This window comes from Mirounga angustirostris, unplaced genomic scaffold (genome assembly GCF_029215605.1).
Source record: "Mirounga angustirostris isolate CCGP_5_RB_7025 unplaced genomic scaffold, mMirAng1.0.hap1 SCAF_7, whole genome shotgun sequence".
NCBI lineage: Eukaryota > Metazoa > Chordata > Mammalia > Carnivora > Phocidae > Mirounga > Mirounga angustirostris.
In genome coordinates, this window is record NW_026991715.1 from 61590880 (window position 1) to 61614050 (window position 23171).

The 23171-nt window shown below is 39.2% G+C and overlaps 1 protein-coding gene across 7 annotated transcripts in view; it reads left to right on the forward strand.

Moving 5' to 3' along the window:
* FAM151B (family with sequence similarity 151 member B) overlaps positions 1 to 23171 on the forward strand; it is a 109265-nt gene that overhangs the window by 15298 nt on the left and 70796 nt on the right. For 5 of the 7 annotated variants that reach the window (XR_010413109.1, XM_064596305.1, XM_064596308.1 and 2 more), the window contains exons 3-5: positions 3956 to 4121; positions 9195 to 9412; positions 13212 to 13347. Coding sequence is in view for 6 of the 7 variants with exons in the window: in XM_064596305.1 (XP_064452375.1) it covers positions 3956 to 4121; positions 9195 to 9412; positions 13212 to 13347 (520 nt within the window). In the remaining variant the exon portion in view is untranslated. Of the gene's footprint in view, positions 1 to 3955; positions 4122 to 9194; positions 9413 to 13211; positions 13348 to 14391; positions 15565 to 23171 lie in introns of those variants that run through there. The other 2 variants (XM_054512635.2, XM_064596303.1) reach the window with 2 other exon arrangements.

The following is a 23171-nucleotide window of genomic DNA, read 5'->3' on the forward strand; positions in this document are numbered from 1 at the left end:
TGAACTTGAGGAATGTTGCCTCTATCCCTATACTCTGAAGAGTTTTAATCAGGAAGGGATGTTGTATTTTGTCAAATGCTTTTTCTCCATCAATTGAGAGGACCATATGGTTCTTCTCTCTCCTCTTATTAATGTGTTCTATCACACTGATTTGCGAATGTTGAACCACCCTTGCATCCCTGGGATAAATCCCACTTGGTCGTGGTGGATGATCCTTTAAATGTATTGTTGGATCCTATTAGCTAGGATTTTGTTGAGGATTTTGGAATCCATATTCTTCAGGGCTATCAGTCTGAAATTCTCCTTTTTTGATGGGGTCTTTGCATGGTTTGGGAATTAAGGTAATGCTGGCCTCATAGAACGAGTCTGGAAGCTTTCCTTCTGTTTCTATTTTTTGAAACAGCTTCAGGGGGTACATATTATTTCTTCTTTGAATATTTGGTAGAATTCCCCAGGGAATCCATCAGGCCCTGGACTCTTGTTTTTTGGGCGGTTTTTGATCACTGCTTCAATCTCGTTACTGGTTATTGGCCTATTCAGGTTGTCAATTTCTTCCTGTTTCAGTCTTGGGAGTTTATAGGTTTCCAGGAAGGCATCCATTTCATCCAGGTTGCTCAATTTATTGGCATATAGTTGTTGATAGTAATTTCTAATAATTGTTTCTATTTCCTTGGTGTTAGTCGTGCTCTCTCCCCTTTCATTCATAATTTTATTAATTTGGGTCCTTTCTCTTTTCTTTTGGATAAGTCTGGCCAATGGTTTATCGATCTTATTAATTCTTTCAAAGAACCAGCTTCTAGTTTCGTTGATCTGATCTACTGTGTTTCTGGTTTCTAATTCATTAGTCTCTGCTCTAATCTTAATTATTTCTCTTCTAATGTGTGGCTTAGGCATCGTTTGTTGCTTTTTCTCTAGTTCTTTAAGGTGTAGTGTTAGTTGGTGAATTCGGGATTTTTCTGTTTTTTTGAGTGAGGCTTGGATGGCTATGTATTTCCCCCTTAGGACTGCCTTTGCAGTATCCCATAGGTTTTGGACGGATGTGTTTTCGTTCTCATTGGTTTCCATGAATTGTTTAAGTTCTTCTTTGATTTCTTGGTTGACCCAAACATTCTTGAGCAGAGTGGTCCTTAGCTTCCAAGTGTTTTAATTTCTTCCAAATGTTTTCTTGTGATTGAGTTCCAGTTTTAAAGCATTATGGTCTGAGAATATGCAGGGAATAATCTCAGTCTTTTGGTATCGGTTGAGACCTGATTTGTGACCCAGTATGTGATCTATTCTGGAGAAAGTTCCGTGTACACTCGGGAAGAATGAGTATTCTCTTGTTTTAGGGTGGAATGTTTTGTATATATCTATGAGGTCTATCTGGTCTAGGGTGTCATTCAAAGCTTGTGTTTCTTTGTTGATTTTCTGTTTAGATGATCTGTCTATTGCTGAGGGTGGAGTACTGAGGTCTCCTACAATTAACGTATTGTTGTCAATATGACTCTTCATTTTGGTTAACAGTTGGCTTATGTAGATGGCTGCTCCCATGTTGGTGGCATAGATATTTATAATTGTTAGATCTTCTTGTTGGATAGACCCTTTAAGAATGATATAGTGTCCTTCTGTGTCTCTAACTACAGTCTTTAGCTTAAAATCTAATTTGTCTGATATAAGAATTGCTAGCCCAGCTTTCTTTTGAGGTCCTTTGGCCTGGAAGATGGAACTCCATCCCTTCATTTTCAGTCTAGATGTATCTTTAGGTTCAAAATGAGTCTCCTGTAGACAGTATATGGATGGGTCCTGTCTTTTTATCCATTCTACAACCCTGTGCCGTTTTATGGGACCATTTAAGCTGTTCACGTTGAGAGTGATTATTAAAAGATATGAATTTATTGTCATCATGTTGCCTGTGAAGACCCTGTTTTTATAGATTGTCTCTGTAAATTTCTGTTCTATATCACTCTTGGGGTCTTTCTTCTTTTATAGAACCCCCCTTTATATTTCTTGCAGGGCCGGCTTAGTGATCCCATATTCTTTCAGTTTCTGCCAGTCTTTGAAGCTCTGCATCTCTCCATCTGTTCTAAATGACAGCCTTGCCGGACAAAGTATTCTTGGCTGCATGGTCTTCTCGTTTAGTACCCTGAATATGCCTTGCCAGCCCTTTCTGGCTTGCCAGGTCTCTGTGGATAGGTCTGACATTATTCTGATGTTCCTCCCTCTGTATGTAAGGAATCTCTTCCCCATAACTGCCCTTAAGATGGTTTCCTTGGTTCTAAGATTTGCGAGTTTTACTATTATATACCGGAGCATTGGCCTGTTTTCCTTGATCTTGGGAGGGGTCCTCTCTGCCTCTAGGACATGAATGTTTGTTTCATTCCCCAGATTAGGGAAGTTCTCATCTACGATTTGCTCAAATATATATTCTAGTCCTTTCTCTCTCTCCTCCCCCTCAGGGATTCCAATAATTCTGACATTGGAACGTTTCATGGTGTCACTTATTTCTCTGATTCTATTTTCATGGATTTTGAGTTGTTTTTCCCTGGTTTCCTCTTTTTCCTTCTTGTCTATTAATTGGTCTTCTAGATCACTAATTCATTCTTCTGCCTTGCTTACCCTAGCTGTTAGAATCTAGATTAGATTGAATCTCATTAATAGCATTTTTAAGTTCTGCCAATTCATCTTTCATTTCTGCCCTGAGACTCTATGTTGCCATTAATGGATTTCTCCATTCTAGCTATTATCTTCACAATTGCTACCCTGAATTCCATCTCCAACATCTTGGTTATATCTGTATCCATTTGTAAATCTGTGGCAGAAGTAGTCACAGTCTCTGAGTCTTTCCTATTTTGGGGGTTCCTCCTCCTAGTCATTTTGTTGAGGGGTGGTTGAGGGAATATACAGAGTCCAAATTATTGACCACAACCCAAGGAAGATGCACCTGTTTTATAGGGACCTTAGGGTTGCTGGCCTCTTGTTCTTCCAGCCTGTCTTCTGGGGGACGGGCCTGCCATGCTGTTACTCAGGCAAACCTGTTTGGTCAGAGTTGCCCTGCCCCCTGTGGCGGGGGATAGTCTCAGTGAAAACTGGTTTTGGGGGCCTTTTGTTCTCTGGCGGCTTTCCCTGGAGGCTTTCTGCATCTCTTCCGAGAGTCAGAGCAGAAGAGATCGTTTCCAACCCTCTGCCTCAGAGCGGAGAGATCGCAGTTTGTTCTTCAGTGAGTTCTCCAGGCCACACTATCTCCGTTCCTGTCTGTGCTGCTATAAACTGCAGCGTCCTGGGTTGTGCGCCCCTCAGCAGCACTCCCAGTCCTCGCCTCCAGGTCGGGATGTGTCTCTCCCCTTTGTGCTTCTAAAACTGCCAGCCACCTCCAGTTCATACATGCAGCCCGCCGCTCTTGGTTTCAGTCCCAGGGGCTGCCCTAAAGTCTTTTCCCCATTGCTACCAGTCTGCGAGTCTATGCCCGGTCCCCAGCACGGGAGGCTATCACTCACTGGTGGTGCAGGATCCTGAAGCCTCGGCTCCCTCCCCCTCCCGTTTATCCTCCGATATCTACCCCTGGAATCATGGCTCCCCACTTCATACCTTGAAACCAACTGCCTGCGATATTCTGTTTGTAGAGATCCAGATCTATCTTCTTACATCTCAGGCTGATTTCATGGGTGTTCAGAGTGGTCTCATAGATATCCAGCTCAATTCCGGGACCGGTTGGAATAGGGTCCCCTATTCCTCTGCCCAGAAATTAAATATTTTAACAATAGCTTAAGAGCTGTATGATCTACAGAAAGGCATTTAACTCTTCACCTGTTTGCTCATCTGTGAAACAAACAACCATATGAAGGTCTAGTACGGTACCTGGTACTTAGTAGTTATTCAGTAAATGTTAGTTTTTATCTTCCTCAAAAGGCTACTGGACATGACATCTTCTTCAGTCCCTATTTTATTAGCGTTAACTTAAGTTCTTTTATTTGGACAGGCACTGCTCACATGATAGAGGCCGATGTCCTTCTTCCAAGTGATGGATCAGAATATAGCCAACCAATCATGGCCCATCCTCCTGAAACAAATAGTGATAATACTTTACAGGAGTGGCTGACTGCAGTTATAAAAAGCAATAAAGGCATCAAGCTGGATTTCAAGAGGTATTTGTATAAACATTTTCAGTCTTTTAGTTGTCAGAGAGTAACAACGAAATTAAAAGATTAATAGCTTCATATATCTGTGCTTGACTAACTTTATACTTTAAACTGAAAATGGAATTACAAACTAATATGTTTCAAGAAGGGACCTAAGACCTATTGAGTTGGTTGCTTAAATTGTTTCTTAGGAACCCTTTGAGGCTAAAATTAAGTTCATTTTTACAAAGGAATTTATCATAAGTGACCATTGTGATAATAGAATGGTAAATTTAAAATGCTACTTTCATTTAAAGTAGTCCGAGGGGAGGGCGCCTGGGTGGCTCAGTCGTTAAGCGTCTGCCTTTGGCTCAGGTCATGATCCCAGGTCCTGGGATTGAGGCCCACCTTGGGCTCCCTGCTCTGCAGGAGGCCTGCTTCTTCCTCTCCCCACTCCCCTTGCTTGTGTTCCCGCTCTTGCTGTGTCTCTCTGCATCAAATAAATAAATAAAATCTTAAAAAAAAAAAAAGGTAGTCTGAGGGAAACCTGGGTGGCTCAGTCAGTTAAGCATCAGACTCTTGATTTTGGCTCAGGTCATGATCTTAGGGTTGTGAGATCAAGTCCTGAGTTGTGCAAAGTGCTGGGCATGGAGCCTGCCTAAGATTCTGTCTCTCCCTCTGCCCACCCCCCACTCCCCCTCTTAAAAAAAAAAAAATCGTCTGAGAGAGAGAGTTGGTAGTAGTTTGGGTAGTTAATGCTTATCCTACTTGATTTATGTTATATTTGTATATGGAGAATTATCTAAAAGTCTTTCAATAACCCAAGAGTTCTTTATAAATAGTATTTTGGAAGCATTGACAATGAAGAGCAAGACTAAGTGTTATTTCCTTTTCTTTGGCTGTCATGGAAAATTTTACTTTTGTGGTATTTTGGCAGTGTAAAAATTATAGATAAAGCCAGGAATATAGTGTGATATCACAAAAGCTCACCATAAGTCCCATGAAGGTGACTGCTACGAAGATCTAGGATTTCGGGCACCTGGGTGGCTCAGTGGGTTAAGCATCTGCCTTCGGCTCAGGTCATAATCCTAGGGCCCTGGGATTGAGCCCCGCATCGGGCTCCCTGCTCAGTGGTGAATCTGCTTCTCCCTGTCACTCTGCCTCTCCTCCCAGCTTGTGCTCTCTCTCGCTCACTCTCTCTCAAATAAATAAAATCTTTAAAAAAAAGAAAAGAAAAGAAAATCCAGGATTTGTGGTAAACCTACCTTATCTATGAACAATATTTTTAAATTGAATATTCTCAAGAAATTAATAAAGATTTGGAAATCTTACTTACAGAATTATTAAGGTGACTCTTGTTTGTTGTAGGGCTAAATATACCAGTAAACCTCATTACACTCTTGGTAAATGAGAGAGCTTTTTTTTTTTAAAGATTTTATTTATTTATTTGAGAGAGTGAGTGAGAGAGAGCACAAGCCAGGAGGAAAGGAGAGGGAGAAGCAGACTCCCTGCTGAGCAGGGAGCCCCTATACGTGGCTCAATGCCAGGACCCTGGGATCACAACCTGAGCCGAAGGCAGGCGCTTAACCGACTAAGCCACCCAGGCCCCCCCCCCCCCCCGAGAGAACTATTTTAAGATCTTAAAGCACTTAGAGTGGCGAATGGCCCAACTCTACTTTATTGACAAAGAGACTTAGTCCCAGAGAAGTTAAATAATTGACCCAAGAACAATAGCTGAACTTGACAGCTGAGCTAGGACGACATCCCAGGTTTCCTGGAGCTAGTTCAGTTTTCTCTGTACCGTGAAATAAAGCATTTGATCTTTAATATTTGGTAACTCAGAGTTTTAGCTATCCTTGCCTTTTCATGTGTATGTTTACTATTCCCCATTGAATTGTTCTTTCTGATACATTCTTTGGCTCCTCACTAGTCAGATCAACTCATTCGTTCCTAGCAGCTACCACACACACATGAGCTGAGCCACTAAGAAAAGGATTTTGCAAAGTTTTTGGTCATAACATAGTTGAAGGGGAATTAATTTAACTAACAGTTATATGAACATGTATACTGTGTCAGACACTTTTCTAAGAGCACTGAATGCGTTAGTTCATTTAATACTCAACAATCCTGGGAGGCAGCTTATTGCTATTATCCTCACTTCCAGATGAGGAAACAGAGGCAGAGTAGGAAGTAGACTGCTTGTTGTCACATAGTTGGTAGGAAATCTACCAGCCTGGCTGGAGAGTTCTCACTGTGAACCAGAACTCTGTACTACCTCTGTAACAGGAGCTGATGGACCTATTAGTCAAATTTTACTAGTTCTTATTTTATGCCTCTAAGTTATTTTGTTTGGTATACAAATAATAACTAAGTACTAAAATTTTATCTGGAACATGGTATGTTATTCTTTGAAGTATACATTATATGTTGCTGTTGGGCAAAATACATCCTCAGTCTTTTTTTTTTTTCCCCCAAAATGATATGGCTTTTCCTCAACATTTACTCTTCAAGAAGAATTTTATCATTGTTTTGTTAACTTTCTGTTCCAGAAATATAAAAACTACAGCACAAAAAGTTTTATTTTCTTTAGTAAGGTTTTAGGTTTTTCTTAATATAGGTTTTATTTTCTTATTTAAGTTATTGATAAGGGAAAGTAGCATTAACATAGTCTATATTAGCAATAATTAAAATATTTACATATAAAAATAGAATACATATATTAAATTGTTTTTCATTATGTTCTGTGTCGTAACTCCTTAGGTTTAACTGCACGGTGCTTTGCACATAGTAGACACTTCATATACGTGGTGTAATTTCAATTTTGGGGAGAATATGCTGTCTGCTGATGTTAACCAGTAGTAAACCATTATTGAACAGCCCTATATCACCTTACTAAATTGAGAAAGCCTAAGAATCTCCCCGCCGAATGTAAACTGGAAATTAGTGTTTAACCGAACCTCCACAGACACCAAATTTCTTAAGAAATCAGAATTCTTTCTGGAAAAAGAGATGTTGGTGGCAGATGTGCATGGATTAGTTCAGGTTTTCCTCCTCTTCCACCATGAAGAGCAGAACCCCACAGGAACCTGGCTGCTGCTGCAGGACTTGCAGACAAGCACGCTTTGGAGTCACAGGTATAAGTTGCTTGCTACCAAAAATGGGGGTGCCAGATCTTAGAATTGTGGGTTTTAACATGGCACTGATTTTGATCAAGGCAAAAAGCATTTGAGACAGAGAAATGACAGCATCTGAATTAAAGTCTGCAAGGTCCAGCATTAGAGTTTAGTAATCCACTAACATCTAGGGCCTCCGTTTCAGAGGGAGAAGAATGAACAAAAAGAAGCTCACTACATGGGAGCAGTGACAGGCTGGAGGCTGGCTTCCTCTGGTTTTAATGAGCAGTATCCTTGCTCACTAATAAATATGACCTAATAAATAATGAGGTTATCAGTTTCTCTTCTTAGAGTAGGAGGCCTGAAAGGAGTGAGTTGAAGAGTGGTGGAAACATAGGCAGGAGGACTCAATCCCTTAAGAAAGATGGAAATGTGAGGAGAGGGTACTGAATGTTCTCCCCTCCAACAGCCATCTCCCCAAGTTAGCCTCCCACTGTAGTAGTCATTAAAAGCTAATTTTCTCAGAAGCAAACTTAGGCCTTAAAGGTTCAGAAGAGATTCAGAATTATAAGTAGTGTAGTAGTCCAGTAAAGTTTGTGTATTTATTTTTAAAAGTAAAATTTATGGGGGCACCTGAGTGACTTAGGTGGTTAAGTGTCCAACTCTTGATTTTGTCTCAGGTCATGATCTCAGGGTCCTATGATGGAGCCCTGCGTTGGGCTCTGCTCTCAGCAGGGAGTCTGCTTGAGGATTCTCTCTCCTCCTCTCCCTCTGCCCCTCCCCTTGCTCCCTCTCTCTCTCTCTCTCTCTCTCTAAAATAAATAAATAAATATATCTTAAAAAATAAGTAAAATTTATGTAGGCTGATTAAAACCTTACTGTTTCAAAATCTATAGATGTCAGTTAGAATAGATGTACAGAAAAGTAAAAAGAGCTTTTTTATTTAAATAGTAACTAAAGGGGTACCTGGGTGGCTCAGTTGGTTGAGTGACTGCCTTTGGCTTGGGTTGTGATCCCAGGGATCGGGCCCTACATCGGTCTCCCTGCTCACTGGGGAGTCTGCTTCTCCCTCTCCCTCTGCCTGCCACTCCCCTTGCTTGTGCTCGCTCACTCTCTCTCTGTCAAATGAATAAATAAAATCTTAAAAAAAAAAAATAGGGTGCCTGGGTGGCTCAGTCGTTAAGTGTCTGCCTTGGGCTCAGGTCGTGATCCCAGGGTCCTGGGATCCAGCCCTGCATCGGGCTCCCTGCTCAGAGGGGAGCCTGCTTCTCCCTCTCACACTCCCCCTGCTTGTGTTCCCTCTCTCGACACTATCTCTCTCTCTCTGTCAAATAAATAAATAAAATCTTTATAAATAAATAAATAAATAGTAACTAAAATATAGTTGTCTCTAGTTTCTAGAAAAGATGTTTATGAAATGTATAAAAGCTTTAAGAGGATGTTATAATTTTATACTTTGCAATCAGTTTTAGAAACATATTTATGCATCCAAATTTAAAAGAATACATGAAGGAAAAGAGGCTCTTTTCTCTAGGGTTATGAGTCAGTATTAGAGACACAGTGCCTGGGTGTACTGTAGGTATTTTCATAAATGTGAATTTTCAGGTTATGAGTATATCTAATTTTTAAGTCTTATTTATACATTCTCTAATGAGTGAATATTTATGTCTTTTCTTAAATTATTTTATACTGAGTGTTCTTAATACAGAGTTTTGAAACTTCAGCCTGTCTACAAGTAGTGGCATTATTCATGTATTTATAGAACCTTTAAGGTATCCTCATGAATAATAAGTATAAATCAACATTTTGAGATACGGCATATATTAACTTTCTCCTCTGGTGCTATATGATCTTTGATTTTATTTAATTCAGGCATTATCATATTACACTTTTGTTAGGAAGTTGAAAACATTGAAACCACTAGTCTGAAAGAACTTTTTACTTTTACTTTAGGAATACGTCTCATTGACAACAACTATGTTTTTAGTCTGGCAGCTGTAGAACCATCCATGATGCTCCTGGAGAGTGTGAAGAGGCATCTGAAACGTCCTGTGTGGATTAATGCTGATATTCTTCCGGGTCCAAATGGAAATAGCAGGGTAGTGGATGCAAAACCTTTTATAGACATGGTAACATCCTTCTTTCCTGATGTGACATTTTCTCTGGGTTGGACAACAGGATGGCATCCTGAGAAAGTCAATGAAGGTAATGATTTTTAAAATGTATTTCTTATTGGTCAAATTAAAATCCACTCAAAATATAAAAATAACAGGTTTAAATACAAAACCAAAAACTTATTCCACAATCTAAGAGCCTAATGGAGATAAAGGTCTGGCCCTAAAGGCATCTGTATGACTCTTTCGTTTATTTCAGATAGACTGCATTTGTTGGTGACAGTGTGTCACCAAACTTCGATGGGAAATTTGCATGGTCTAGATTAACCAAAGCCGCCTCTATAAACTTTAAACAAATCCTGAGTTGGTCTCTTTGAACTTGCAAAACATCCTATACTTTTTTTTTCTTTTTACCTTGGAGCAAACTTCCAATGTCAGATGAAAGATAAAGTAGTAACAAAAACTTCTCCGGTGATGTGAGGCCAGAAGTTGGGGGAGTGTTGTTGAAGAGCACAAGTTCTACTCCATGGACACTGAAAGGGGCTCCACAAGTAGACTGCTAGTTTCCTCTCTTTGGCTGGACAGGGGAGTGGGAGGCCATGAGACTCTTCTCTAGGCTGGATCCCTTCTTTCCTTTCACCTCTTCACTTCAGGATCGACTTGACATTCAGCTTCTTTTTCCTGGTTGAAACTGCTTATGCTATTTGGGTTCATCTTTTTATTTCTTCATATATCCCTAGGCAGTGATTTACAGGTAAACAGCTCGTAAGCAATCAGATGCTCTGGAGCACCTGTCCACACGGTAAAAATAAATTAAGAAGGTATTTAGAGCCTATGGAGATGTTAGTCTTTATCCTGTGTTCAGGGAATTCATCTTTTACTTATTATCAATAATTGGGTTTTTTTTAAAGATTTTATTTATTTATTTGACAGAGGGAGAGAGCATAAGCAGGCGGAGCGGCAGAGGGAGAAGCAGGTTCCCTGCTGAGCAGGGAGCCCAACATGGGGCTTAATCCCAGGACCCTGGGATCATGACTTGAGCTGAAGGCAGAGGCCCAACCGACTGAGCCACCTAGGCGCCCCTGCAATTATTGTTTTTAGATGTTAACTTTTTAGTCCAACATAAGATTAGAGTAACTGCTATCTAGTGAGTAGTGACATTTAGGTTCTAACCCTCTGGGCCAGCAATTGATGTGATTGAGACAAAGAATAATATGCTTTACCATAATTCTAATTTTTTAATCATTTTAATTTTTATTAGTTTCATTAAGGAATATTGCTTATACTTCAAAGTGTTTAAATAAGGTAAACTAGAAATAGTTGAGTAACTTCCTTACTGACTCTAAACTCCTTTTGTCGCTGTTTAGTATAATTCTGGCTTAACCTCAAGCTTTAACTGAATTAGACTATATCTGGATTTTGAAGTCATTTTGGTGTTGAATGTGTCCAGGCTGCTTTTTTCCCATTGCCCTCTTGTCATTACCAACATGTGCTTTATGCTTCCTTATTTCTTATGTCACAGATTTTGGGGGGAGCTGTGCATGCGAGTGGGGGGAGGGGCAGAGGGAGAGGGAGAGAGAGAATCCCAAGGAGACTCCATGCTGAGCTTGGAGCCAGATCTCACAACCCCGAGATTGCAACCCAAGCAGAAATCAAGAGTCAGCTGCCCAACTGACTGAGCCACCCAGGCACCCCTTATTTCACAGATTTAGAAAAGAGTTTATAAATTTATAGTCACGTAAATACAGCTTCTGTTAGCAATCCCTTTTTCTAATTACAAAGATACAGTTTTTCAGATTTTCAAGGAAAGCAGAACATTGCCCTTCTTTCATGAGGAATTTAGCTGCTAAACTAACATATTCACATAGGCTTTCTATAAAATATTCCTTTTTTTAAAAAAAAGATTTTATTTATTTATTCATGAGCGACAGAGAGAAGCAGAGGCAGAGGCAGAGGGAGAAGCAGGCTCCCCGCGGAGCAGGGAGCCTGATGCAGACCTCCATCCCAGGTCCCTGGGATCATGACCTGAGCCGAAAGCAGACACTTAACTGTCTGAGCCACCCAGGCACCCTCCTTTTTTTTTTTTTTTTTTTAAGATTTTATGTATTTATTCATGAGAGACAGAAAGACAGAGAGACAAAGGCAGAGGCAGAGGGAGAAGCAGGTAAAATATTCCTTTATTTACCAATATTTTTACAGCCTGTTTTTGATAGAGGCTGTTATTTATTTATTTATTTATTTATTTATTTATTTATTTATTCTGCAGGGGAGGGGCAGAGGGAGAGGGAGAGAGAGTCTCAAGCAGACTCCACGCTGAGTGCGGAGCCCAACGTGGGGCTCAGTCCTACAACCCTGAGATCACCACCTGAGCAGAAACCAAGAATCGGGCACTTTAACCCACTGCATCACCAGGGACCCATGTGCCCCATAGAGGCTGTTATTTTGAAAATATAATTATTTCCTTTCTTTCTTTTTTTTTCAGAGACAGACAAAGGGGGGAGAGGCAGAAGGAGAGGAAGAGAAAGAATCCCTAGCAGGCTCCACACCCAGCGCAGAACCTGATGAGGGGCTCAGTCTCACAGCCCTGAGATCATGACCAGAGCTGAAATCAGGAGTTGTCGCTCAACCGACTGAGCCACCCAGGTGCCCCCCAAAATATAAATTTTTTCCCAAAGCCTTTATAAACAGGCAAGTGTGTTTTCCAGTCTCTTAACATGATTTAAAACCCATATATAAAAGTCATTTTTGGGATGCCTGGGTGGCTCAGTCAGTTAAGCATCCAACTCTTGATTTTGGCTCAAGTCATCATCTCGGGGACATGGAATCGAATCCCGTGTCAGGCTCCATGCTAAAAGCATGGTCTGCTTGGGATTCTCTCTCTCTCCCTCTCCCTCTGACCCTCCCCCCACTCACACACATGCTCTCTCTCTAAATAAATAAATAAAATCATTTAAAAAAATGAAGGACATTTTTCTATTTCCACTCTAATCCAAATAGTTTGGACTAGCCAAAAAATAATCATGAAGATAATTATTTCTTAAACATCTACTACCTAGCAGGCATCTTTCTGTTGGAAAAGAATACTTAAGTAACACAATGGGAAATCTAAGTTTATTTATTTACCTTTTTAAAAAGATTTTATTTATTTGAGAGAGACACAGAGCAAGCATGAGCAGGGGAAGGGGCAGAGAGACAAGCAGACTCCGCACTGAGTGTGGAGCCCAACGTGCTCAATCCCAGGACCCTGAGATCAGGACCTGAGCTGAAGGCAGATGCTTAACCAACTGAGCCACCCAGACACCCTGGAAAATATGTTTATAGAGAATATTAATGAGGCAGATAGGGGCGCCTAAATGGCTCAGTTGGTTGGGCCTCTGCCTTCGGCTCAGGTCATGATCCTGGGATCCTGGGATTCAGCCCCTCATCAGGCTCCCTGCTCAGCAGGGAGTGTGCTTCTTCCTCCTGCTGTTCTTTGTGCTCCTGCTCACTCTCTGTCTCTCTCTCCCTCTCAAAGAAATAAAATCTTAAAAAAAAAAAAATGAGGCAGATATACCTCAGGGAAGAGTCTTAGAATCTTTAAGATAAACATAGTATCAAAATTTGCTTGTTTTGTGCTTGAGAGATTAGTAAAACCTTTTTTAATATTTTAACCTTTTATTATTTTGCTCTAGGTCACTTGTAGCATGATTTTAGACTTGATTTTTTGTCTCTATTTTCCATTCAAAATATTTTCATGTATTAAGTGGTATTTTAATTCACTCTGAATCTAAATAGAACTTTTAATAAAATACCTATAAATTACCTACTCATAGGTAATTCAATTTAGTTTTTTATTTAACTGACTTTTAGGATGCCAGTTAGAAAAATTGAATTTCTTTCTTTCATTTCAGGTTACAGCTGGACAATGGTGAAAGAAATGGAATATATATGTAAGGAGCTGAAGCAGCCTGTAACATTTCCTGTCAGAGCAGCATTAGTCAGGCAGTCCTGTTCTCAGTTACTCTGGCTGTTAAAGAAATCAAACAGGTACGTATAAGTTTAACAAAATATCATGTGCCTGTGAGTATATGTGAGAAAGAGACAGAGGATGAAAACTGATTATGTAAAGACAGTGTGTGGGGGCCCTGGGGTGGCTCAGTCGGTGAAGCGTCTGCCTTCGGCTCAGGTCATGATCCCAGGGTCGTGGGATCGAGCCCCACATCGGGCTCTCTGCTCGGCGGGGAGTCTCCTTCTCCCTCTGCCCCTCCCCCCTCCACTCATGCTCTCTCTCAAAAATAAATAAATAAAATCTAAAAAAAAAAAGTAAAGACTGTGTGAGCAAAAGATGGAGACAGAATGAGCACTGATTGTGTAAGCAAACATACTCCCTCACTTGAATGAAGCTCCTGATGAATCTTCACTTACATAACATCATGTCTTTTACCTCTATTCCTCACAAATTTTCTGAACACAGTAGGTGCCTAGTAAATGTCCTTTTTCTATTATTTTATACATTCTCAAAAAGTTTTTTTTTTTAAAGATTTTATTTATTTATTCAACAGAGAGAGACACAGCGAGAGAGGGAACACAAGCAGGGGGAGCGGGAGAGGGAGAAGCAGGCTTCCCGCCGAGCAGGCAGCCCGATGCGGGGCTCGATCCCAGGACCCTGGGATCATGACCTGAGCCGAAGGCAGACGCTTTAACGACTGAGCCACCCAGGTGCCCCATTCTCAAAAAGTTTTAAGTTGATAAAATAGTTTCTCTTTGAGTTCTATCTTAATTTCTGAAGTTTTTTCCATATAAAAGTTTTATCATTTTAATATGTAATAAAAAATTAGTTGGACCACCTATTAAATATTAAAAGATATTATAAATGTACAGATACTGAAGCAGTTTTGATACTATCTTTTTAATATACTAGTCAGTAGAGCAACAGGGAAAATCTAGAAATAAACCCAAATCTATCATGGAAATTAGTTTAGGAAAAGCTATCATTTCAAATCAGTGGTGCAAAAGTTTAGTATGGTATGTGAGAACAGGCCACCTGTGCAGAAAAAACTGGCAACTTTCGTAATCTTTCTTCCAAAATAGGGGCACCTGGGTGGCTCAGTCGTTAAGCGTCTGCCTTCTGTTCAGGTCATGGTTCCGGGGTCCTGAGATTGAGCCCCACATTGGGCTCCCTGCTTGGCAGGAAGCCTGCTTCTCCCTCTCCACGCACCCCCCCCCCCCCAGCTTGTGTTCCCTCTCTCGCTGTGTCTCTCTCTGTCAAATAAATAAAATCTTAAAAAAAAAAAATCTTTCTTCCAAAATAAATTCCAAATGAATTAAAGACTTGAAAATCAAATATTAAATACATAAAGAAAAAATATGGTATTTTATATAGTTTCAGAATGGAGAAGACCTTTCTTAGTAAGGCACAAATCGAGAAGCTTTTGTCACCGCAGTGTTACCAGAGAAAGAACTTTAATATTAAAAAAAAAAAAAATTAGTTTTACTTGAGCTCAAATTAAGAAAGCTACCTGGGAAACACAGGGAAGAAAGTGTTCTAGAGAATGAATGAGTTTACAGGGTTATATACTTTTTTACATCTTGTAAAAGCTCAAAGGATTATAGATTAGTATATAGGCAGGCATCAAGGAATGCAGAGAGCAGGAGCATTGATCAATATCTCAAGGACAAGATGGTTTTCCTTTAGGCTATTCATTCACAAACCAGATGTACAATGCATGCATGGCAGGCCATACATCAGGCTTTTGGCTTGAACAAAGTTTATATACAATACTGCTGACTTAGTAGGAAATCTAAAATGGCTTCCCTTGTATATCAGGACTTCAGAGAATTTTTCTCTCACCACTATAAAAGGAAAGTTTGAGGGCACCTGGGCAGCTCTGTCTGTGAAGCAGCTGACTCTTGATTTTGGCTCAAGTCATGATGTCAGGGTTGTGGATTGAGCCCCGCCCGGCTCAGGCTCTGTGCTGCTGAGTGTGGTGCCTGCTTAGGATTTTCTCTCTCCCTTTCCCTCTGCCAAACCCCCTCTGTCCTCCCTCATGCTTGCATATGCATAAATGCTCTTTCTCTAAAAAAAAAAGAAAGTTTGATATATTTGAACACATAAAAATGTAAAGATTCTAGGGGTGCCTGGGTGGCTCAGTCAGTTAAGCATCTGCCTTCAGCTCAGGTCTAGATCTCAGGGTCCTGGGATGGAGCCCTGCATCTCGCTCCCTGCTCAGCGGAGAGTCTGCTTCTCCCTCTGTCCCTCCCCCTGCTCATGTTCTCTCTCTCTCTCAAATAAATAAAATCTTTTTTTTTAAAAAGTAAAGATTCTCGTAAAACTATTCTTTTTTTTTTTTTTTTTAAGACTTTATTTATTTGCGAGAGAGACAATGAGAGACAGAGAGCATGAGAGGGAGGAGGGTCAGAGGGAGAAGCAGACTCCCCGCCGAGCAGGGAGCCTGATGCGGGACTCGATCCCGGGACTCCAGGATCATGACCTGAGCCGAAGGCAGTCGCTTAACCAACTGAGCCACCCAGGCGCCCCTCTCGTAAAACTATTCTTGATACATATGTCACACAGATATAAAGAATTCTAATAAAGAATTTTCCCAAATCATCCAGGAAAAAACTCAGTTTAGTAATTCACTATATTGGAAAGAGTAAGGGAAGCAGATATGCATATATTAAAGAAGTACTCACATTCCTGTGGATATTGAATTTTTACTAAATACCTTTTCAGTTTCTGTGAAAATATTTTTTCCAATATCTATCAATAAAATAAATTATGTTAATATTTTATAATATTGAGTTATCTTCACATTTCCAGAATAAACCCCACTTGTTCATGAAATGTATCATTCTTTTAATATACTGCCAAATTTCATTGCTAAATTTTAGTTAGGCTGTTTGCATTTGGAAGTGAGATTGGTCTGTAGTGTGTTTTCTTTCTCATTTTTAGGTATAAATGTTATGTACATTTCATTTAAAAAGCTAGGGACCATTCCTTCTTTTTATGTGTTCTGGGATATTACAAAAAATAACATTGAAATGGCTTGCACCTGAGTTTTAGTAAACTATCTAAACCTGATACTTTTAGAAAGCTTAATTATACAGCCTTTTTATTATATGGTAAATGGTCTATATTGATTTTCTATCTTTGGGGGAACTAATTTTGATATATTTATCCTAGAAAATTGTTCATTTCACCCAGGTTTTTGAGTTTATTTATACACAGAAGCTATTAAAATAGTTTCTTATTCTTTTAATTTCTTCTGTTGGAGAAGAAATATTCCTCTTCCCTTCAAGGTCCTGGACTAAATAAATATGACACAGATTAACAGGAGAAAATCAAATTTAATAGCATACGCACAGGGAATCCACGCAGACGTGGAAATTCCAGAGACTGTGAGGCAACATGAGGCTTTAAGGAGCTGAGTAGGAAGGTTGGGTCTGAGGATTCAAAGGGGAGAAAGACCATTAGCAGGAAGGTGAGAGATGTTTGGAAAACAACTGTTGCTCTATTAATGTGGTAAGTTTCTTAGGTTAAGAGCAATCTCTATTAATAGCTCTCTTCCTGGTACATGCTGGCTGTTGTGGGGGAGGCAAAGAGATTTTCCTGTATCTGCTGGAATTTTCGTTGTTTTTAACTCAAAATAATGTTTGTGCCAAAATGGTCCATGTTGGGATGGCCTGCTCTTGGCCCCTACACTTCTATGTCTTTATTTCCTTATTTTATTTATTTGAGCTTTCCCTCTTGTTTCTTGATTAAACTAGATAATGGATTTATCTCTTTCTCTTTTTTTAGGAATCAGCTCTTAGATTTATTCATGTTTTTTATTAATGATTCATGAATTTCTCTTTTATCTTTTTAAATTATGTTTTATGTAGCTTCTTATAATTTCTTGAGTTGGATGGTTTACTTACTTTCATTTTTATATTAACATATTTATATTTATTAATACAAGTATTTAAGACTTTTCTTTTTTCTCTGGCCACTGCTTTATCAGTGTCCCATTATTTCTTTTGTGTAGATTTTCATTATTATCAATTTGTAAGTATTATACAAGTGTGAGTTTTTCCTCAAAAGTTGTTTTAAGAGAAATTTTTTAGGCATCTATGTAGTTGAATTATTTGTTTTGGGTTTATTAATAGTTTCTAGGTTTATTGTATTATAATCAGATAACATCTTATTTTACTTTGTAGATTTTATTAAGGGCTTAATATACAGATATTTTGTATGAGTTCATCTATTGTATGAGGATATAGTTTGGCTGTTACAATAGAAACCTAAATTAACAATAGCTTTAACAAGTCTAGTTCTCTTTCACATAGCTGGCAAAGCACAAATAATTCAGGGCTGATTTTGTGCCTCCACATGTCAAGGACCCAGAATGCTTCTATCTTGATTCTCTGCTTTCCTTAGGATATTTCCTTCGTCCATATGGTCACATTGATTACTGCCCAGTCTGAGTTTCAGTTGGTGGTGATGAGGGAGCAGAAGGCAAGTTGAGGACAAAGCACAAGCTGACACCCACAAACCCCCTCCCTCTGCCCCCCCCCCCAGGTGGGAAATGTGTAACAATCCTCAGGCATTCCTGGCTGCCCTAAAGCTAAAGGAAAGAAAAACAAATGGTTAACTTATAGAGATTATAGTCCTCCAAGACAAGAGTCTCCCTCAGTTTAAAATGTCCTAGTGATTTACAAGAAAAAAAAAAGCATTCTTATCAATAATCTAACTTCCAGAAGGAAATGTAGATAAAATTAAACTTAATTTTATCTACATTTATAATCTGCAGCCCATTCACAAATACTTGAGGCAGGCAGAGTATAATGTTCCTCCAGAAAGCTCCCAACTGCCTTAATGTTAATGCCTTACTAGAGGGAAAAACAGCCTTAACTTGACAATGGCAAGGCCTCCAGTATCTTATAGGTCCTCTTTAGCATTTGAAATTTCTTTTGAAAACCTCCCTTTTCCTTACCTCCCCCCAACTCCCACGTATATAATCAGCCACCCCTCACAATCCTGGTGCAGCAGCTCTTTCTGCCCATGGGTCCCTGTTCTTTAATAAAACCACCATTTTGCACCAAAGACATCTCAAGAATTCTTTCTTGATTGTCGGCTATGGACCTCACCCCACCAAACCTCACCTATATTCAAAAACTCCATCAGTAGTAAGGAAGGAAAAAAGAGAAGCTCATGGCAGGCCTCTTTCTTTCCAGGGCATGACTTAGAAGTTTCACAACTTCTCATCCTCTTACAACTCATTTGCTGTAATTTAGTCATCTGCCTATACCTAGATGCTGGTGAAGCCGGGAAATGTTGCTGTTATTCTGTAAATCTTGTGTCTAGTTAAAATTCAGGTATTTGTTGTGTAAGAAAGGAAAATTAATATTGGAGTAAAACTACTAATTTATGTAACACATTAATGTACATTATTAGTTATGTAATTTAACTCTTCTATGCCTTAATTTTTGCTTGCTTTAAAAAATACTTTTAATGTAATTCATTCATTCATTTAATGTATAACTAATACATTCACCTGGTTCAAAAACCAAAGAACGGAGAGTTATACTGTGAAAACCCTCTTTCCCATCTAGCCAGTCCCGCCCAATCTCACTAACCACAGTTGTTAGTTTCTTAGATAACCACAGTTAGTAGTTTCTTTATTCAGGTAAGAGTGAATACAAATACAGATTCTTATTTTCCCCTCTATTTAAAGCAAAGGTAGCATATACCTTGCTTCTGTTCTGTTCTTTGCTTCCCCCCCCACCCTTTTACTTAGCAGTACATCTTGGGACTCTTTCCAAGGTAAGCTTCCTTTCTAGGTGCATCATATTTATGTATGTACTATAATATGGTATTTAATGAGCTTCCTATTGGTAAACATGAAGAATGTTTCCAATATTTGATATTACACAGGATGGTATAATAAATAATCTTAATGTGTGCCATTTTGCATGTGTGCAAATACATCATCTTTAATTTTTTGGCCATTTGCTTTCTTATGGACTAAGAGAGTTCAAGTTTCCAGCTGTTAAAATATTTTTGTTTCCTCTTCTACCTTCATAGTTTTTGCTTTTTAAAATGTTCATGATATGTTATTTGGTGCATATTCATATATCTTTTATCTTAATGAGGAATTAATTAGAAGTTTATTATTAAAAGATCTTCTTGGCCTATTGAATGATTTTTTACCTAAATTCACATTGTCAATGAGGAGTCCAAGGTGGTGGAGGAGTAGGAGACCTTAGTTTCGTCTGGTCCCAGGAACTTAGCTAGATAGCTATCAAATCATTCTAAACACCTACGAACTCAACCAGAGATCTAAGAAAAGAATAACTGCAACTCTACAAATAGAAAAGTGACCACTTTCTGCAAGAATGACAAGATGGAAAAACTCACCTCAAAAAACAGAACAAGAGGCAGTACTAACTGCCAGGGACCTAATCAGTATGGACATAAGTAAGATGTTGGAACTGGAGTTCAGAATAACGATTATAAAGATACTAGCTGGGCTTGAAAAAAGCATAGAAGACACTAGAGAATCCATTTCTGGAGAAATAAAAAAACTAAAATCTCATCAAGTTGAAATAAAAAAGCCTATTAATGAGATGCAATAAAAAATGGAGGCTCTGGGGGCGCCTGGGTGGCTCAGTCATTAAGTGTCTGCTTTCAGTTCAGGTCATGATCCCAGGGTCCTAGGATCGAGCCCCACATCGGGCCCCCTGCTTGGCGGGAAGCCTGCTTCTCCCTCTCCCACTCCCCCTGCTTGTGTTCCCTCTCTCGCTGTGTCTCTCTCTGTCAAATAAATAAATAAAATCTTTAAAAATTAGAAAAAAAAATGGAGGCTCTAACTGCTAAGATAAATGAGGCAGAAGAGAGAATTGGTGATATAGAGATAAAATGATGGAGAAAAATGCTGAGAAAAAGAGAGATAAACAACTACTGGATCACGAGGGGAGAATTTGAGAGATACGTGACACCATAAAATGAAACAATATTAGAATAATTGGGATCCTAGAAGAAGAGGAAAGAGAGAGGGGGGCAGAAGGTATATTAGAGCAAATTATAGTGGAGAACTTCCCTAGTCTCGGGAAGGAAACAGGCATAAAAATCCAGGAGTCACAGAGAACCCTCCCTCAAAATCAATAAAAATAAGTCAACACCCTGACATATAATAGTGAAACTTGCAAATCTCAGAAACAAAGAGAAAATCCTGAAAGCAGCTTGGGACAAGAGGTCCATAACCTACAAGGGTAGAAAGATTAGATTGGCAGCAGCCTATTCACAGAGACCTGGTGGGCCAGAAAGTACTGGCATGATATATTCAGGGTGCTAAATGAGAAAAATATGCAGCCAAGAATACTTTATCCACCTACGATGTCATTCAGAATAGAAGGAGTGATAAAAAGCTTCCAGGACAAACAGAAACTAAAAGAATTTGTGATCACCAAACCAGCCCTACAAGAAATATTAAAAGGAATCCTTTAAGCAAAGAGAGAGCCCAAAAGTAACATAGACCAGAAAGGAACAGAGACAATATACAGAAACAATGACTTTACAGGTAATAATACAATGGCACTAAATTCATATCTTTCAATACTTACTCTGAATGTTAATGGGCTAAATGCCCCAATCAAAAGACACAGGGTATCAGATTGGATAAAAAAGCAAGACCCACCAATATGCTGTCTGTAAGAGATTCATTTTAGACCCAAAGGCACCTCCAGATTGAAAGTGAGGGGGTGGAAAACCATTTATCATGCTAATGGACATCAAAAGAAAGCTGGGGTTGCAATCCTTATATCAGACAAAATAGATTTTAAACCAAAGACTGTAATAAGAGATGAGGAAGAACACTACATCATAATTAAAGGGTCTATCCAACAAGAAGATCTAACAATTGGAAATATTTCTGCCCCTAACATGGGAGCAGTCAATTAATAACAAAATTAAAGAAACACATTGATAATAATACAATAATAGTAGGGGACTTTAACACCCCACTCACTGCAATGGACAGATCATCTAAGGAGAAGATCAACAAGGAAACAAGGTCTTTGAATGACACACTGGACCAGATGGACTTCACAGATATATTCAGAGCATTCCATCCTAAGGCAACAGAATACACATTCTTCTCGAGTGCACATGGAACATTCTCCAGAATAGATCACATCCTGCGTCACAAATCAGGTCTCAGCTGGTACCAAAAGATTGGAATTATTCCTTGCATGTTTTTGGACCACAGTGCTTTGAAACTGGAACTCAATCACAGGAGGAAATTTGAAAATAACTCAAATACATGGAGGCTAAATAACATCCTACTAAAGACTGAATCGGTCAACCAGGAAATTAAAAAATAATTTAAAAAATTCATGGAAACAAGTGAAAGTGAAAACACAAGTGTTCAAAACCTTTTGGATTCAGGGCACCTGGGTGGCTCAGTCATTAAGCGTCTGCCTTCAGCTCAGGTCATGATCCCAGGGTCCTGGGATCAAGCCCCACATCGGGCTCCCTGCTCCGCAGGAAGCCTGCTTCTCCCTCTCCCATTCCCACTGCTTGTGTTCCCGCTCTCACTGTGTCTCTCTCTGTCAAATAAATAAATAAATAAAATCTTTAAAAAAACCCCAAAAAACAAAAACCTTTTGGATGCAGCAAAGGTGGTCCTAAGAGGGAAGTATATAGCAATACTAGCCTTTCTCAAGAAACAAGAAAGTTCTCAAATATACAAACTAACCTTACACCTAAAGGATCTGGAGAAAGAACAGGAAATAAAGCCTAAATCTAGCAGGAGAAGAGAAATAATAAAGATCAGAGCAGAAATCAATGAAATAGAAACCTAAAGAACAGTAGAACAGATCAATGAAACTAGGAGCTGGTTCTCTGAAAGAATTAATAAGGTTGATAAAACCCTGGCCAGACTTACCGAAAGAAAAGATAAAGGACCCAAATAAATAAAATCATGAATGAAAGAGGAGAGATCACAACCAATACCAAAGAAATACAAACAATTATAAGAAAATACTATGAGCAACTATATGCCAACAAATTAGGCAATCTGGAAGAATAGGATGCATTCCTAGAGATGTATAAACTACCAAAGCTGAACCAGGAAGAAATAGAAAATCTGAACAGACCCATAACCAGCAAGGAAATTTAAGCAGTAATAAAAAGTCTGCCAACAAAAAAGAGTCCAGGGCTGGATGGCTTCCCAGAGGAATTCTACCAAACATTTAAAGAAGAATTAATACCTATTCTTCTGAAGATGTCTCAAAAAATTGAAATGGAAGGAAAACTTCCAAACTCTTTCTATGTAGGCCAGCATTACTTTGATTCCAAAATCAGGCAAAGACCCCACTAAAAAGCATGAGACTGAGGAGCTATTACAGATTTTACCAACCATTCAAAAAATGCTTCTTTTTTCTTGGTGGTCCAAGAAACTCTCCAAGAACATGTACTGCATTTAGTTTCCACGTCTCATCAGTCTCCTTCAGTCTGGAATAGGCCCTCAGTCTTTCTCTATCTCATACACTTGACAGTCTTAAAGATGACAGGGCTTTTGTTATGAAAGATGTTCTCAACTTGGATCAGCTCACTATTTCCTCTTGACAGATCTCATGCTTATGTTTTCTGGAGACTCATGTACTTTCCCTGTTCCAATTCTCAAATTAGCTACTTCTTCAAGAATGTGTGCCTGATTATAGTGGTGGATGGTATTTTGAAAGTAAAATCTGGGAGTTTAGTATGATCATTGCTACTAGAGTGTCATTGCTTCTAGGACATCTCAGGGGACAGAGCTGGTAAGTGCTTGTCTGTGTGTCTGTGATTACAGTCTGTGTATGTGTACAGACACACACCTATGCATACATACACA